This window comes from Erythrolamprus reginae, chromosome 6 (genome assembly GCF_031021105.1).
Source record: "Erythrolamprus reginae isolate rEryReg1 chromosome 6, rEryReg1.hap1, whole genome shotgun sequence".
NCBI lineage: Eukaryota > Metazoa > Chordata > Lepidosauria > Squamata > Dipsadidae > Erythrolamprus > Erythrolamprus reginae.
The window spans coordinates 6581483-6600474 of NC_091955.1; the positions used below are offsets into that span (position 1 = coordinate 6581483).

The window sequence follows — 18992 nt, forward strand, 5'->3', positions numbered from 1 at the left end:
GTCTGCTGGAAGTTTGTTCCAAGGATCTACTACTCTTTCAGTAAAATAATATTTTCTCATGTTGCTTTTGATCTTTCCCCCAACTAACTTCAGATTGTGTCCCCTTGTTCTTGTGTTCACTTTCCTATTAAAAACACTTCCCTTTTGAACTTTATTTAACCCTTTAACATATTTAAATGTTTCGATCATGTCCCCCCTTTTCCTTCTGTCCTCCAGACCAGTGTTTCCCAACCGGTGTGCCGCGGCACACTAGTGTGCCGCGAGACACGGTCAGGTGTGCCGCGAAGCTCCTAGGGAAGCTCCAGCTGGGCGGGGCGCTGCCGGCGCCCCTGCCTGAGTGTCGTCCTGTGGGTGGTCTTGGGCTTCACAGTCGCTTCCTGGTTCCCTCTCCTCCCACCGCCTGTGTCTCCCGCTGTCGCCTCCCACCAAGCCGGCGGCCGTTGCCGTGGGTTCCTCGAGTGGGAGCTGCCGCTTCCCTCCGGCCAGCCCAGCCACGCTGCCGTAGAAAGCACAGAGGTTATTGCCACCGCTTCTGCCTCCACTCAGGGAGCCACCGTGGTCACCGCGCCTTTTCCTCTCGCTCAGCTCAACCACGATGGCTCCCTGAGTGGAGGCAGAGGCGGCGGAAATAACCTCTGCACTTTCTACGGCAGCGTGGCTGGGCTGCCTGGAAGGAAGTGGCAGCTCCGGCCCGAGGAATGAGGCGCTGGTGGTAGACACAGGCGGTGGGAGGAGAGGGAACCAGGAAGCAACCGTAAAGCCCAAGACCAGCCACAGGACGACCTTCAGCCAGGGGCGCCGGGACTGCGCGCAGCCATGGTGGGAGTAGCATGAGAAAGAGAGGATTCCATCCCACGAGGAGACGCCCACCGAGCTGCAGGTCCCGCTGCCGTCGCCTTCTTTCCCCTCCGCCTCTTTCTCCTCACCTTAGACAAGATAGGGAGGGAAGGAGGGGGAGAGAAAGAGAGCAAAAAAGAGAGGAAGAAAGAAAGAGGGATGGAGAGAGAGAAAGAAGGGAAGGAAGGAAGAGAGAGAAAGAGTGAGGGAGAAAGAGCGAAATGGAGGAAGATTTTTTTTGGTCAAAACTTTTCTTTAGCCGCCCCTCCCCCCCCTCTGTTCAGTGTTCCCCAGAATTTTGAAAATATGAATAATGTGCCGCGGCTCAAAAAAGGTTGGGAAACACTGCTCCAGACTATACAGATGGAGTTCATGAAGTCTTTCCTGATACGTTTTATGCTTAAGACCTTCCACCATTTTTGTAGCCCGTCTTTGGACCCCTTCAATTTTGTCCATATCTTTTTGTAGGTGAGGTCTCCAGAACTGAACACAGTATTCCAAATGTGGTCTCACCAGCGCTCTATATAAGGGGATCACAATCTCCCTCTTCCTGCTTGTTATACCTCTAGCTATGCAACCAAGCATCCTACTTGCTTTTCCTACCGCCCAACCACACTGCTCACCCATTTTGAGACTGTCAGAAATCACTACCCCTAAATCCTTCTCTTCTGAAGTATTTGCTAACACAGAACTGCCAACGCAATACTCAGATTGAGGATTCCTTTTCCCCAAGTGCATTATTTTACATTTGGAAACATTAAACGGCAGTTTCCATTTCTTTGACCATTTATCTAGTAAAGCTAAATCATTTACCATATTACAGACCCCTCCAATAATATCAACCCTACTGCAAAATTTATCCAAGATGAGCTATCGTTGGCACTTTGCCCCGAATTAAAACACATCTCTGTCGTCAGGCATGGGGAAATTGATTCCCCTGGACCGTTCCGTTTTATGCATGGTTTGTATGAGATGTATGATTGCTTTTATATTAAGGGTTTTAAATTCTTTTAACTATTGGATTTGTACTGTGTTTATTGTTGTGAGCCGCCCCGAGTCTTCGAGAGGGGTGGCATGCAAATCTAATAAATAATAATAATAATAAATTAATTAAAAAAAACTGTGACATTCATAGCACCTATGAGAGCACCTTCTTGTTCAAAGTTTATTTTATCACAGAGCAACAGAAAGACAATTTACCTCCTTATCTACCGGCACCGAGAGGTCATCTAAATGAATGATCTCCCCTTCTTTTCCTATTTCGTGAACCACAAAATCGGAGTATCTAAGAGGAGACACAAGACAGATTAAGTCAATGCAGAAAGTGCCATGCGTACATCCCGGTATAGTATTCACTTACCTCCCCTACCGGTTCGCAAATGGGAGTGCACAGGTCACCTTTGTGCATTCTCTCACGTTGGGACACGTGCGCGAAAGATTTTGGTGGGGTTTTTTGCTTCCGCGCATGCGCAGAAGCAAAACGGAATTGCAGAAATCTTCCGCGTGTGGGCGTCCCCCTGTGAGATTTTGTTTCCTGTGCGTGCGCGGAAACAAAAACACATTGGGACACACACACACAGGGACACAGAACCGGAGCTGGGCACGCAGCACAATTTTTGCTACCGGTGCGCCATCCTCAACAGTATTAGTAGCAACACGTGGAGCCAAATATAGTGGTACCTCTACTTACAAACTTAATTCGTTCCGTGACCAGGTTCTTAAGTAGAAATGTTTGTGAGAAGAAGCAATTTTTCCCCTAGGAATCAATGTAAAAGTAAATAATGGGTTCGATTGGGGAAACCACAGGGAGGGTGGAGGCCCTGTTTCCTCCCAAATTCCTAGAGAGGCCCCACGGAAGCCTCTCCCCGCCTTTTCCGGCCCTGTTTCCTCCCATGAGATTCCTAGAGAGGCCCCACGGAGGCTTCTCCTCGCCTTTTCCGTCCCTGTTTCCTCCCAGGAGATTCCTAGAGAGGCCCCACGGAGGCTTCTCCCCGCCTTTTCTGGGCCCTGTTTCCTCCCAGGAGATTCCTAGAGAGGCCCCACAGAGGCTTCTCCCTGCCTTTTCTGGCCCTGTTTCCTCCCAGGAGATTCCTAGAGAGGCCCCACAGAGGCTTCTCCTCGCCGGGCCTGGCTGGTGTGGTAAATGGAGGCCTACCCATAATGCAATTCTCGTCAGACTGACCCGTTCAGTATTACCTCTCTTTTAATATTCCGAGGAAACCCTTGTGTGAACTAGCAAATTTCTGGATGCCCACATCCTGCTCCATCAAGCCGTGTTTCATCAGGTCAGCAAATTTATCCGGCTCGCGCTCCCCCTCACTTTCCGCCAATTCTTCTTCCTCTGCTCCGACCGGATTTTCTTCGTTCGAAATTACGTCTCCTTTGGATTCTTTGACCAGAGGGCTTTTCGGCGGCTCCGAGCCAACTTTGGCTTCCTGATCTTTTTCCGTTGGGAGCTCTTCGGAGAACTTCCGCTTTTTAACGTCGTCCACATCATCTTGATCGCCTTCGGGATGGACCCGCTTCCTGGATACGGTTTCTGAGTCCGCCGTTTCCATTGTTAGCACATACAGATGGTGGAATAATTCTGCAGAGGTGGGAGAAAGACATTATTAGTATACTCCGCAGCAGCGGTAAAATCTACTTACCGTCCCTCATGGTTCGGAAGAGAGTCCTTTTTCACCCTCTACGTATGTCCAGAGGGTTAAAAAAAGGAAATTTATTGATTGATTGATTGATTGGATTTGTATGCCGCCCCTCTCCACAGACTCGGGGCGGCTAACAACAGCAATAAAATAGCATATAATAATAATCCAATACTAAAACAGTTAAAAACCCTTATTATAAAACCAAACATACATACAGACATACCATGCATAAAATTGTAAAGGCCTAGGGGGAAAGAGTATCTCAGTTCCCCCATGCCTGGTGGCAGAGGTGGGTTTTAAGCAGCTTACGAAAGGCAAGGAGGGAGGGGGCAATTCTAATGTCTGGGGGGAGTTGGTTCCAGAGGGCCGGGGCCGCCACAGAGAAGGCTCTTCCCCTGGGTCCCGCCAAGCGACATTGTTTAGTTGACGGGACCCGGAGAAGACCCACTCTGTGGGACCTAATTGGCCGCTGGGATTTGTGCAGCAGAAGGTGGTCCCTGAGATAATCTGGTCCGGTGCCATGAAGGGCTTTATAGGTCATAACCAACACTTTGAATTGTGACCGGAAACTGATCGGCAACCAATGCAGACTGCGAAGTGTTGGTGTAACATGGGCCCCCACCGATTCTCCAAATTACCAGCGGCCTGAATCAATGGGCCTTTATTTCTGACAAGTCACAGCGAAGATTGTGGTTTTAAATCAAGACATTCCTCAGTCCTTGAAAATATGGAAATAATGTGACACCTTCCATTGCATTCCTAATACTTCTTAAGTTAGTTCAGTTATAAAATCTCCTGCTAGATGGACATCCTAGAAGTATTTTATAACCAATTTAGGGCTAGAGAAAAGGACAATGATAAAATAAATAAATTACAAATTAGAAAAGTATAAGCAAAGCAAAGCAAAACTTTATTATTATTATTATTAATATTATTTATTTATTTATTAATTAGATTTGTATGCCGCCCCTCTCCATAGACTCGGGGCGGCTCACAACAATAACAAAGACAATGTAAGAACAAATCTAATAATTTAAAAAAACACTAAAAACCTCATTATTAAAAGCAAGCATACACACAAACATACCATGTATAATAAAAAAATACCAATTTATGAGGGAAAATTTCTCTGATCAAATAGTCTGAGTGGGGAAATTATTTTTTCCAAATGTCTATATCTATCTGTCTGTCTGTCTGTCTGTCTGTCTGTCTGTCTGTCTGTCTGTCTGTCTGTCTATCTATCTATCTATCTAGATAGATAGATAGATAGATAGATAGATAGATAGATAGATGACAGACATACATGGATATAAGATAGACAGATATAGATAGATAATAGAGAAAGGTGATGGATAGATGGTACATGGATAGATGATAGAAACAGATGATAGAGACAGACAGAAAGATAGATAGATGGATGGATGGATGGATGGATGGATGGTAGAGATAGATGATGAATAAAAGATATAGATAAATACATGGATATGTGACAGACAGACATATTGTAGAGATAGACAAGTGATGGATAGATGGTATGTGGATAGATGGTAGAGATAGGTGATGGATAGAAGACAGAGGTAAATGGATGGATGGATGGATAGATAGATAATTTTTATTAATATTGCTTTTTCATTGCTTATTTGACCCCTATGACAATCATTAAGTGTTGTACCACATGATTCTTGACAAATGTATATTTTATTTTATGTACGCTGAGAGCATATGCACCAAGACAAATTCCTTGTGTGTCCAATCACACTTGGCCAATAAAAATTCTATTCTATGATAGATAGATAGATAGATAGATAGATAGATAGATAGATATGATAGATAGATAGATAGATAGATAGATAGATAGATAGATAGATAGATAGATAGATAGATAGATAGATGATATAGAATAGATGATGGATAGAAGACAAAGATAAATACATGGATATGTGATAGACAGACAAAGACAGACAGTAGAGATAAGACAGGTGATGGATAGATGTTACATGGATAGATGTTAGAAATAGAAGACAGAGGTAAATACAAGAGAGAGAGAGATTTCCAAGGGAATCAACAAATCCACTGCTCTTCCTCCGTCCGGGGAGGAAGGCCCAGCACCACTAGGGAATACAGTCGCACAAAGGCCCCAGCCCCGCTCCCAGAAGCCCCTCAAACTCAGCGCCCCCCGCCTTACTCCCAGCGTTTGCAAGGGGAAAGAAGAGCTCCCTCCTGGGCCGAGGCATCCACCAATAAGGCCCCGCCGGTTGCAAGGGGAGCCGCCGCGGCGATTCCCGGCTGGGCTGGATCTAATGGCGCCTCCTCCTCCTCTTCCGGACCCAGCCAGGCGCGCTTACCGGGCTCTATTCGTGGAGGGAAGCGGAGAGAGAGAGAGTCCGGGGCAGGGAACGGGAAGGCCCACCTCGGCTCGGGGCCTGCAGTTTGAACCGTTCCGGGGCAGGGGAGAAGCAAGCATGGGCGGGCCAAGGCGGAGCTCCGGAGGGCAACGCGGGGCTTCTGCGTAAGGCCCGCCCCGGCTTTTTGCATTGGGTGGGTGCGTTGGATGCAGAAGCAACGGGGGTGGGTGGGGTTGTCTTCTTCATCCCTGGAGGCTTTGAAGAAGAGACTGGCCTGTCATTCTGTCAGAAATGGTGTAGGGTCTCCTGGATTTTGGAGGGTGAGGTGGGGTTGGACTAGATGACCTCCAAGGTCCCTTCCAGCTCTTGTTATTCTGTGACTGCACCCATACTTTTCTGGGTGGTGTAATAGAGGAGATCTGCTATTATTGCCTTCTCCCTGGAAGATGCCTGCAGAAAAAACGATGGCTGCCAACCTGCCTTCCATTGAGGACCTATAGACTGCACGAGTCAAAAAGAGGCCTGTGAAAATATTGACTGACCCCTCGCATCCTGGACACAAACTGTTTCAACTCCTACCCTCAAAACGTCGCTTCAGAGCACCGCACACCAAGACAACTAGACACAAGGACAGTTTTTTCCCGAACGCCCTCACTCTGCTAAACAAATAATTCCCTCAACACTATCAAACTATTTACTAAGTCTGCACTACTACGGTATTCTACTAGTTTTTCTCATTATTCCTATCACCCATTTCCTCCCACTTAGGATTGTATGATTGTAACTTGTCGTTTGTATCCTAAGATTTTTATTAATCTTGATTGTTTCTTCATTGCTTCTTTGACCCCTAGGACAATCATTAAGTGTTGTACCACATGATTCTTGACAAATGTATTTTTTTCTTTTATGTACGCTGAGAGCATCTGCACTAAGACAAATTCCTTGTGTGTCCAATCACACTTGGCCAATAAAATTCTATTCTATTCTATTCCTGGAAGATTTTCTTTCCAACTTGGAATAGAATAGAATAGAATAGAGGAATGGAACGGAACAGAACAGAATTCTTTGTTGGCCAAGTGTGATTGGACACACAAGGAATTTATCTTGGTGCATATGCTCTCAGTGTACATAAAAAGACAAAATATGTTTGTCAAGATTCATAAGGTACAACACTTAATCATAGCCTGGATACAAATAAGCAATCAAATCATATGTATAGAGAGATGAAATAATAGAGACAATATAGAGATATATAGATGATAGATAAATAGGTACATAGCGATAGATATAGATGAGAGATGAGAGAGAGAGAGATAATAAATAGAGATATAGAGAGATGATGGATGGAGATAATAGAGAGATGCGAGAAAGTTAGAGACAGATAATAAAGAGATATTGAGATAAGTTATAGAGTGATAGATGGATGTATAGGTAGGTAGGTAGGTAGGTAGGTAGATAGATAGATAGATAGATAGATACTGTAGATAGAGAGAGAGAGAGATACTGTAGATAGATAGATAGATAGATAGATAGATACTGTAGGTAGATAGATAGTTAGATAGATAGATAGATACTGTAGATAGAGAGAGAGAGAGATACTGTAGATAGAAAGATAGATAGATAGATACTGTACATAGATAGATAAACAGATAGATAGAGAGATACTGTAGACAGACAGACAGATAGATAGATACTGTAGATCAGGGGTCTCCAAACTTTTTACACAGGGGGCCAGTTCACTGTCCCTCAGACTGTTGGAGGGCCGGAATATAAAAAAACTGCGGTTTTCTTAATGCCGCCGCCTTGAGGGAGGAGGAGGAAGTGAAGTGGAGCAAGTCCCCAACTCCTTGCCGGGTTTTCTCTTTCTTTCTTTCTCTCTCTCTTCCTTCCTCTCCTTTTTCTCTCTCTCTGTCTTTCTCTCTCTCTCTCTTTCTCTCACTCACTTTCTTTGTATCTCTCCCACTTCCTTTCTCTCTCCCTCTCTATTCCTTTCTTTCTTTCTCTTTCTCTCTGTCCCTCTTTCTCTCTCTTTCTCTCTCTCTCACTCACTCATTCTCTTTCTATTTCTCCCTCTTCCTTTCTCTCTCTATCTCTCCCTCTTTCTTTCTTTCTTTCTCTCTCTCTCTCTTGATTTCTTTCTCTCTCACACTCACTCTATCTCTCCAATGCCAGGCTCCAGGTAAAATCTCGTGTGCTGCTGCGGGCCGGATAAATTGCTTCACCGGGCCCCGCATCCGGCCCCTGGGCCGTAGTTTGGGGACCGCTGCTGTAGATAGATGGAGAGATAGAGAGATACTATAGATAGATAGATAGATAGATAGATAGATAGAGAGAGAGAGAGAGAGAGAGAGAGAGAGAGATAGAGAGATACTGTAGACGGACAGACAGACAGACAGACAGATAGATAGGACACACAGCCCACAATCCCAATATTTACTGTGAAAAACTAGAAAGTCTCCCTTCTGAAATCTTTCCAATGCCTTTTCTCCTTCTATGGGCTGAGATTACTTTTAATTGCGGATTATTTTCTGTTATTAAAAATCTGACTATGAGTTTCTATGTCAGCAAAAAAAACAATCAAAGGCCTCATGCAGGAAGTCTTTAGACTTCATGATGGGACACCGTTGGCAGCACATCAGAGCCACCTTTAAGAGGGTTTTTTTGTGACCCATGAAGTGAAAAAGCCCCCAAGTCATCTGTGTGTACTGGTGTTTCTTCAGACACCTTTTGGTGTGCCTAACCTTAATTGTTTCTTGAGTTCTTTAATTAACATTTTAATTAAAGGGGAGCCTGGAATGATGCAAAGCGAAGCATTCAATTTTGGGATTATTATTATTATTATTTTTATCTAGCAATGTTGCTGAATGACCCATTGGGTGGCTTTAGAAAATATAAAAATATAATATTTAGGTATATGCATTCAGTGCTTTTATGGAGTGCCAGCTATGCGGAAAGGCAATGACAGAGGAAGACTTTGGAGTAAAAGATAGTTTCGGATGGACTCCAGAGATTTTACAATATTTTACACACACACACACACAAACTCACACACACAAACCGTTGTAAGTTGAGGACTGCTCATAACTATATAAAATCTTATCCATCTGGTTTCTGGCAATTTTCTGACTGGCCTTGCCTATCATGGTAATTTATTATCTATCTATCTATCTATCTATCTATCTATCTATCTATCTATCTATCTATCTATCTATCTATCTATCTATCTATCTATTGGATTTGTATGCTGCTCCTCTCTGGAGACTCGGGGCGGCTAACAGCGGTAATAAGACAGCATATAATAATAATCGAATACTAAAAACAGTTAAAAACCCATTATTATAAAAACCAAACATACATACAGACATACCATGCATAAAATTGTAAAGGTCTAGGGGGAAAGAGTATCTCAATTCCCCCATGCCTGGCGGCAGAGGTGGGTTTTTAAGTAGCTTACGAAAGGCAAGGAGGGTGGGAGCAATTCTAATCTCTGGGGGGAGTTGGTTCCAGAGGGCCGGGGCCGCCACACAGAAGGCTCTTCCCCTGGGTCCCGCCAAGTGGCATTGTTTAGTTGACGGGACCCGGAGAAGACCTTGTGAGACCTAAGTGGTCGCTCGCTGTGATTCGTGCAACAGAAGGCGGTCCCTGAGATAGTTATGTTATGAACAGAAAAAAAATCATTGACTGGAAACCATCTTTTAACAAAAATATTCCTAATATTTTTAGATAGATAGATTGAATTTTGGGGGGGAGGGGGGATTTTTTTTCTTCTTCTCCAATCATGTGTACAGAAAAAAAGATACCATTAATTTCAAATTAATTTACAACATATCATTTTTGCAATTTCGGTATACACAGACTAACCAATGCCACCTCCTTACAATTTAACATCTGGACCAAAAAATAATGATTCCAATTCCTTATATGATAAAAAAAGTGTTGTTGGTTTTTTTTAAACTGTATACATTTTAAGCTGTTACTTTTCTTATTCACATCAAATTAATTAGATCGAAATGTTTCAATTTTCTCAAAAATCTCCATATCAATTTTCATATGTGCTTTAAACCCTCTTCCTTAATAAATGCCCTTTAGAATAAAAGAGAAAAGAAAAAGAGCATTAGGGGAAAAGAAAAGGAGCAAATATTTCCAATTACCTCCAACACGGTATTTAAATTAAAACCAGCCATTACTAAAAAGATAGATAGAATTTTTTATTGGCCAAGTGTCCTTGGACACCGAAGGAATTTGTCTTTGGTGCATATGCTCTCAGTGTACATAAGAAAATATACATTTGTCAAGAATCATGAGGCCCAGCACTTATGATTGTCATAGGGTATAAATAAGCAATCAGGAAATAATCAATATTAATGTAAATTGTAAGGATACAAGCGACAAGTTACAGTCATTAGTGGGAGGAGATGGGTGATGGGACTGCTGAGAAGATTAATAGTAGTGGAGATGTGTTCTCAAAGCCAAAACATTACCTTTCCTGGACTGAAAATCATCCCTAAACTCACTCTCGTATTTAATTATAGAGGTGTTGTCTAGTCCCCCAATAATTTTCTCCCTTATTCGTATAATTTTATCCCTTATAAGTATCCAAAGATACTTCACCAGAAGAGCCCTTCACTCCTTTACCTGAAACAGAACACCCTATGAAACTAGACTTACAATCCTGGGTCTTGAAAGCTTAGAACTACAATGCCTTAAACATGATCTAAGTATTGCCCACAAGATCATATCCTGCAATGTCCTGCCCATCAAAGACTACTTCAGCTTCAACCACAACAACACAAGAGCACACAACAGATTCAAGCTTAATACTAAGCGCTCCAAACTTGACTGTAAAAAATATGACTTCAGTAACCGAGTTGTCGAAGCGTGGAACTCATTACCGGGCTATCATCCCCTAACTCCCAACACTTTACCCTTAGACTATCCACAGTTGACCTCTCTAGATTCCTAAGAGGTCAGTAAGGGGTGTACATAAGTGCACTAGCGTTCCATCCGTCCCCTGTCCTATAGTCTCTCCTATATCTCCTATATCTTCTCTTCTATCCCGATATCCTTTCTGCTAGTCTCTCATAGATTCATTTTATTCCTATATTTTCTCTTCTTTTCTTTCTCTAATACATTTTACTCAAGTATATCCTATATAACCTTCATTGTGTATTATTGTGTATTGGACTAACTAACCAACCAACCAACCAACCAGCCAGCCAACCAACCAACCAACCAACCAACCAACCAACCAAATAAATAAATAAATAAAAATAAAAAATACATATTTTTGAAAGGAATGGTAAACATTGAGAGTCAAACATGGTGTCCGTATACTACTACTACTACTAATAATAATTTATTAGATTTGTATGCTGCCCCTCTCCGAAGACTCGAATAAACCATCAGCATTTAGCTTATGCACTTAAACATATTCACAATTAAATCAGGATTGAGTTAGAAACGAGGTCAAGAACACTTGAATTTAGAGAATTGTGATGCATCCTCACTTCCACTGCCATAGTAAAATAATAGGATTATCACAGTTCAAAATCAAAAAGCCAAAAAGGAAACACAAAGACCACAACACCTCCACGCTGTCCAGTTAATACCCAGATGAGAAGAGATTAAAATTATGATTAACACTAGACCAATAATCAAGAAGTAAACAATTCTCCAATCAGGGAAATATATTAATGCAGGCAATCAAACAGTCAAAACAACCTAATCAAAGGAACCACCAAGAACACACCCACCCAAGCACCAACACACCCACCAGCACTGTAAAATAGGTTAGCCTCTTTTAGATAAACAGAGAGCATCCTCATTCACCTCTAGCACTCATGATGTTACTTAGTTGGGTAATAAAACGTTTGCATGAAAAAACCACCAAACTCAGAGAGCCCCAAGGATGCCCACAAGTTTGAACTGGATAGCACACCATTAAGCAGCCTTTTCATTTCATTTTGAGTCTCCATTTGAAACGCAACAAGGTTGAGAGATTCTTAGCGTGTTATTGAGATATCAGGGTGTTGGGAAATCAGACCTATTTACTATGTCTCTGCAGCTGACATAGAGTGAAGACAAATCAGCAGTCGTATGTAATGGCCAGTCGAAAACCATGAAAGATTGGGTGCTGTTATCATTAAGCAAGCCCTAGGGTCAGTAAGCCAGTGTTTCTCAATCTTGGCAACTTGAAGATATCTGGACTTCAACTCCCAGAATTCCCCAGCCAGCATTCGCTGGCTGGGGAATTCTGGGAGTTGAAGTCCAAATATCTTCAAGTTGCCACGGTTGGGAAACACTGCACTAAGCAAACACATTGTTCACTATGGGCTGGTTTCGCAAAAAAAAATAATAATTGTTTTTTTGTTTGTTTTGTCAAGTACTATTGGTGATATAGAAAGATTATTAATTAATTAGATTTGTACGCCGCCCCTCTCAGAGGAACTCAGAGTGGCTCCCAACAGACAATACAAAATACAAATCCAATATTAAAAAAAACAATAAAGGGGGGACATGATTGAAACATTTAAATATGTTAAAGGGTTAAATAAGGTTCAGGAGGGAAGTGTTTTTAATAGGAAAGTGAACACAAGAACAAGGGAACACAATCTGAAGTTAGTTGGGGGAAAGATCAAAAGCAACGTGAGAAAATATTATTTGACTGAAAGAGTAGTAGATCCTTGGAACAAACTTCCAGCAGACGTGGTTGGTAAATCCACAGTAACTGAATTTAAACATGCCTGGGATAAACATACTGTATATCCATTGTAAGATAAAATACAGGAAATAGTATAAGGGCAGACTAGATGGACCTTGAGGTCTTTTTCTGCCGTCAGTCTTCTATATTTCTATGTTTCTAATATTTAAAACCCTTATTAAGAAACTATCATGCAATCCAAACAAATCAAATATAACGTGGAACAGCCGGGGGGCATAGTTCCCTCTAAGCTGAGCAGTGAGCAATCGCTCACTTAAAAATCATCATCAACTCAGAGTTTTCCAAACCTGCCCAGATGCTGAGAGGGAAAGAGTGAGAGGGAAGGAGAGAGAGAGGAAGAGAGGAAGAGAGAGAAACAGATAGAAAAAAGAGAGGAAGGAAAAGAGAAAGAAAAAGAATGGGAGTAAGGAAGAGAGAAAGAAAATCAAAATCTAGTTTGAAACTAGCTCAACTATTTAAGTGGCATTTTGATATTGATAGAGTTGCCCTATTATCAGCTCACTGTTATAGACACACAGTACAGTGTTTTATTTTGAAATTCTCTGAGGCAAAACAGGGTGGGTTTTTTATTTATTTATTTGTTTGTTTGTTTATTATTTCTGTGCCGCCCAGTCCCGAAGGGACTGCCGCTCAGACATTATACTTTTCTGCCCACCCCCCCCAAAAAATTAGAGGGAACACTGCCGAGGGGTATATCAATTTCCCCATGCCTGGTGACATAGGTGGGTTTTCAAGAGTTTACGACAGGCAAAAAGGGTGGGGGCAGTCCTAATCTCCTGGAGGAGTTGATTCCAGAGGGTTGGGGCCACCACAGAGAAGGCTCTTCCCCTGGGTCCCGCCAGACGGCATTGTTTTGTTGACGGAACCCAGAGAAGACCAACTCTGTTGGACCTAATTGGTTGCTGGGATTCGTGGTATAACAATAGATACGAGTAAAAGAAAAACATTAGGACTGGGGACGGAAGGCACGCTGTAGCACTTATGAACGCCCCTTACTGACCTCTTAGGAATCGAGAGAGATCAACTAAGCAGGAGGTTGAACTAGAAGACCTCCAAAGTCCCATTCCAGCTCTATTCAGATTAAGCAACACACAGAGAATTCCCCCTTCTCGCCCAAAAAGCTGCAAATATTGGATGGACTAGCATCAGGGGTAGGCAAAGTGGGCTCTCCTATGACTTGTGGACTTCAACTCCCAGAATCCCCGAGCCAATCACGCTAGCTGGGGAATTCTGGGAGTCGAAGTCCACATGCCAACTTCGCCTAGCCCTGGACTAGCTAACCGGCTCCCGAGGGTGACGTCATCCCCCTTGCGCCTCCAGGGGAGGGAAGAAAAAGCGTGGCTTTCCCTGAGGCCCGGCCCCTCCGGTTGCCTAGCGACCTCCCCTCCGGCTCCGGTTCCGCCTCTCTCTCTCTTCCTCCCCTCCCGCGCGGCTCCACCGCGCAGGCGCGGCCGGGCTTGAGGCGGCCCCGCTGTTCCTCTTCGAGTTGGCGCCCGGCACCGGCGCCCGGAGTCAGCGGAGAGGAGTCGGCGGAGGGAGCTGCGCGCGGGGCTCCGGGCCAAGCCAGGTGGCCGGAGAGTGATGAGCTCCCGGAAAGGTACGGCTGGGAGGGCCGGCGAGGGGTCCCTCGGGTCGCCGGACGGGGGGCGCTTCATAGCGGTCGGGTGGGCAACCCGTGCATCGCCAAGCGGGCGCCCGCGGGCGATTTGCCCCCTAATAATCTCTATTTTTCCTTCTTTTCCCCCCCTTTCCTCCCTTTTTAACGTCCGGCAGTGCTGGCCTTGCAGGCCCGGAGGCGCCGCCCCAAGCACCCCGCAGCACCCGGCAGGAAAGAGAAGCAGCCACCGCATCACAAAAAGTGAGTATGTGGACCTGTGTGGTTGTGTTGTTGTTTTTGTGTTGTTGTGGTTTTTCCCGGGGGAGGGGGGTAGATTTGGGGCTTGTCTTTTTGCATTTTGCACGGCAAGAAACTTCTCCTTCCTCCTCTTTGCATCAGATTTCAGGATCTCTCCCCCCCCCATCTTTCTATGGGACGTTTTGGTCTGGGGTCTTTTTTGCAAGAATGCTGTTCTTTTTTCTTCTTCTCGTGTTCAGGACTCGTTTTGTGACCGTCGCAAAAGGGAGTTGGGCATCTTGCAATTGGCCTTCCTTCCTCCTCTTTGCATCAGATTTCAGGATCTCAACACCAACCCGCCCCCAATCTTTCTATGGGACTTTTTTTGGGGTCTGAGATCTCTTTGCAAGAATGCTGTTCTTTCTTTCCCCGTGTTCAGGACTCATTTTGTGACCGTCGGAAAAGGGAGTTGGGCATCTTGCAATTGGCCTTCCTTTGCGGTGTTTTTCAGGAGGTCCAACCCCGGGTGCTGAAATTATTCCTTTACCTGTAAGGTCTTTCCCCCCCCCCCCGGCATTTAATTTCCAGAATATATGTATTTTTTTTAATATATGTATATAATGCTCAACAAAATTTAGGGAATGCTCGAATAACACATCCTAGATCTTAATGAATGAAATATTCTGATTAAATATTTCACTTGCACAACAGCATGTGAGATTGACTGTCAATCAGTGTTGCTTCCTAAGTGGACAGTTTGATTTCACAGAAGTTTGATTTACTTGGAGTTATACTTCTGTTTTTTAAGCGTTCCCTTTATTTTTTTGAGAGGTGTATATATGTATGTATGTATGTAGGTAAGTAGGTCTTGGCATATTTCGGTCTTTTCCTGTGTAAGGTTGATAGAAATATATATAAGGTTGTGTAAGGTTGATAGAAAATGTATACACACACACACACACACACACACACACACACACACATAAATGTAGATTGTTCTGAATTCGGGTTTTTCCCCGTGTAATATTTTGAGTGTCTTTGCGACGTTTCTGTGAAATCACATTCGCCATCATACTGCTCAAAAAAATAAAGGGAAAACTCAAATAACACATCCTAGATCTGAATGAATGAAATATTCTTATGGAATACTTTGTTCTATACAAAGTTGAATGTGCTGACAACATGAGAAATTGATTGTCAATCAGTGTTGCTTCCTAAGTGGACAGTTTGATTTCACAGAAGTTTGATTTACTTGGAGTTATATTGTGTTGTTTAAGTGTTCCCTTTATTTTTTTGAGCAGTGTGTGTGTATGTGTGTGTCTGCCTGCCTGCCTACCTACCTACCTAGCTACCTAGCTACCTACCTATCTATGTTTTTGTAGAATTTCACAGGTATACCCTGTTTCCCCGATAGTAAGACACCCCCGATAGTAAGACGTATCGGGGGTTTCAGGGGGGTTGGCTAATATAAGCCGTACCCCAAAAGTAAGACATATGTCTTACTTTCGGGGAAACACGGGGGTATTGCCGCCTCCCTCTCATCTAGCTGCGCGCTGCCTCCTGCCCACGTCCGCACCGTCCCCCTCTCCATACGTCGTCGTGTCTGCCACCTCCCTCTGATCTTAATGAGCGCCGCCTCCTGGCCATTTCCGCGCCGCCCCCCTCTCCATACGTCACCGCGCCGTCCCCTGCACTTGTCACTGCCGCCTCCTGCTTAAAATACGGTAATGCACACAGTATTAATCATACATCAGTAAAACATACACACTGGCATACTGGGGTATCATCTGCTGTTTTGTGGTGAATACAATACTGTTCAGGTTGTTAATAAATGTTAATTTTATGGTTAAAACAAAAAATTTGACAATTTTTTCCCCAATATAAGACATACCCCAAAAGTAAGACATAGTGGGGCTTTTGGGGATAAAAAGAAAGTAAGACACTGTCTTACTTTCTGGGAAACACGGTAGGTATTTGCTGATGTTGACTTGCTCTCGTTTGCTTCAATTTCAAGTGTGCTTGTTGTCAGCAATTGTTGATAACTGACTAGCCGGTGAAAGGAATCATCAGTTTTGAGTTGTACATCTTTAAAAAAAAGAAAACAATTGTAGAGGTTCGGTGCACTTTTAAAAAAAGAGATGCCTTGTGGTCCATTTGATTCAGTGATTCGTTTCCTAATATTGATTGAGATTGTCCAAATATACAATATCCCCATTTGAAGATGCTTTAATGACAAGGTAGCTTTCATACAGATTCTATTTTTTGCAGGGATCGGCTTGTCCCTGAAGGATTGTATCACTTAATGATTTAGGTGACATTACACAATATGTGTTGTTTATTCCTTCTCAGGATGAAGGATTTAAACTAGTTTTTTCCTCTTGTTATATTAGTTTTCAGAGTTCTTTGCCTACAGAGAAACATTGGCTGCAAATTGTACCAATGTAGCTGCTAAATCAAACTTTTTCAGTTTCAACTAAAACGAGTCTACAAGCTATTTTCTGGGTGTTTTTAGGGAAATTGTGTTGGAGGCTTGGGGGCTTTTATTAAATACCTTGGCTTTTGTGTTTAGCATTGTCCTTTTGTGTTGTCTTCCATGGCTCAGTCAATCTCAGCGTCATCACTTCAAGTGTCTTGACACTGCCTATTTATTTACTTATTTATTATTTTATTGAATTAATATATGGCAGGCACTCCATAAAGGTAAACAGTTTGAAAATCCTACGAAGCCAAAAACCGGCTTCTTTACTGCGTAAGAACACATCTCGAGAAAGAAAAACGCATTTAAGATCAATTAGATTGTATGTTTTTTTTTGTAAAACTCATTTTACCGTTGGCAAAGTTCTTTTGGCACTAGATTTTAACATCCAGGTTTTAATAGTGAGCGAGAGCATGTTGCTCTAGTTTAGGCTCTTGTATGTGTTCAATCTTCATACTAAGTCAGATCTGGCCGTAACGACAGGCTTGAGAGCTGCTATGTCTTTTGCTGTTTCTAAAAAAACACCAAAAAAATCCAGCTGGTTTAGAACCGGCAACCAGATAGTTCATCCGGTTAAAAAACGCAAGAGGAAAAGTAATTGCTAACAAGGCTCTGGTTTGATAGCTCCCCTTCCATAAACCACCTGGATCACCGGCTATTTTTCTAGTGGCACATTTGATTTTCATACTTATCTCCATGTACAGCACCTTATCTGGGTTTAACTAAGCTGCCCCAGGCCTGGTTAGTATTTGGATATGAAATTGCCATGGGATACCTGGGCATTAGGCCAGACTGGAAAATAAAAATGAAATAAATTGAGAGGGAAACCAACGGTCTACTTTCCTACTGTGGGCAATTAAACCGTACCCACAAAGTACATAAAATCTAGGAGAAAGGTTTAATCCTTCCTTTGCTTTCGAGTTGAGGATTATCCTTGATTACTCTTCCAGCGCAAAGGGAATTTGCACATTGTCTACTCCACGATTATGTTCCTTGCAGAACTCTGCATTGAAAAATATTGAATAGTTTCTTTTACTAAAGATATATAATTTTTAATTAGCTATATGATACGACATTAACATTTAGATAAAAGAGATTTTATTATTCTTTGCATTGATGTAATGTTACTTTTTATAGCAAGACTTAGAGGAAGAATTTTTATTTAGATTTTTAAGAATGGATAATGTTGTATAAAATTAATAGAAAAAATTAGACGAGAGGTAAGAGCCTCCATTGAGGGAGTAATAAGAAAAGAGATGTTTATACAGTATATGATTGATTTTGAGCATTGTTGTTGTGTTTATAACTATATATTGTTTTACTTTATGGTGGAGAAAATAAAAAAAAATCTTATGCCTGAAAAATATTCAAGCCATTTGTGTATTTTTACTGCCTTCGTTGATTGGAAGGTGGAATCCCTGATTTAATGTTCAGGAAACAGGAGTGGGACAAATGGATGACTATCATTGTAGATTGCTGTTTACTTAGTCAAATTCTTAAGTTTCTTGACAATTGTAAGCAAATAAGATATGCTACTTTTGGAGGTCATCCCCCACAAACGAACTGATGCTTGCTCCTCTTCTCTATACATTAATTCCATGTTAATGCTGTCCAGAAGTGAGTTTCATCTGTAATATTGAGCAATAAATCCATATCCATTCTTCTCAGTGTGTGTGTGGATGCAGCTGTTTAGCGTCGTTCCAAGTTCAGCTTTCGGTTGAGCCTGTTAAAGAGGCAGGGAGATTTGGTAATGAATGAAAAATTGACATGAATTATTCCGAAACAGGAAGCATCCTTTTTCGCGAAGAGGTTTCAGCTGGCCCTTATATAACGTGCCAAATAAATCGCACGTATGCTAAGCAGGTTATGAACTTTAGTTATGTAGTTTAGAAACACAGCAGAAAAAGACCTCCTGGTCCATCTAGTCTGCCCTAATATTATTTCCTGTATTTTATATTAGGATGGATATATGTTTATCCCAGGCATGTTTAAATTCAGTTACTGTGGATTTACCAACCACGTCTGCTGGAAGTTTGTTCCAAGCATCTACTCCTCTTTCAGTGAAATAATATTTTCACATGTTGCTTTTGATCTTTCCCCCTACTAACCTCAGATTGTGCCCTCTTGTTCT

General features: G+C 42.6%; 2 protein-coding genes across 7 annotated transcripts in view; one reads left to right on the forward strand and one right to left on the reverse strand.

The window, feature by feature from the left end:
- Positions 1 to 5912, reverse strand: part of PUS7 (pseudouridine synthase 7) — a 43436-nt gene extending 37524 nt beyond the window's left edge. The window contains exons 1-3 of one of the 2 annotated variants that reach the window (XM_070755113.1): positions 5831 to 5912; positions 3034 to 3424; positions 2038 to 2122 (exon numbers count right to left, since the gene is read on the reverse strand). In XM_070755113.1, the coding sequence (XP_070611214.1) occupies positions 2038 to 2122; positions 3034 to 3395 (447 nt within the window). In that variant the 5' untranslated portion in view covers positions 3396 to 3424; positions 5831 to 5912. Of the gene's footprint in view, positions 1 to 2037; positions 2123 to 3033; positions 3425 to 5670; positions 5767 to 5830 lie in introns of those variants that run through there. The other variant, XM_070755112.1, reaches the window with a different exon arrangement.
- A 7918-nt stretch (positions 5913 to 13830) lies between these two features.
- Positions 13831 to 18992, forward strand: part of SRPK2 (SRSF protein kinase 2) — a 124724-nt gene continuing 119562 nt past the window's right edge. For 2 of the 5 annotated variants that reach the window (XM_070755117.1, XM_070755114.1), the window contains exons 1-2: positions 13980 to 14148; positions 14325 to 14409. In XM_070755117.1, coding sequence (XP_070611218.1) covers positions 14133 to 14148; positions 14325 to 14409 — 101 coding nt within the window. In that variant the 5' untranslated portion in view covers positions 13980 to 14132. Of the gene's footprint in view, positions 14149 to 14324; positions 14410 to 18992 lie in introns of all 5 variants that reach the window. The other 3 variants (XM_070755115.1, XM_070755116.1, XM_070755118.1) reach the window with 3 other exon arrangements.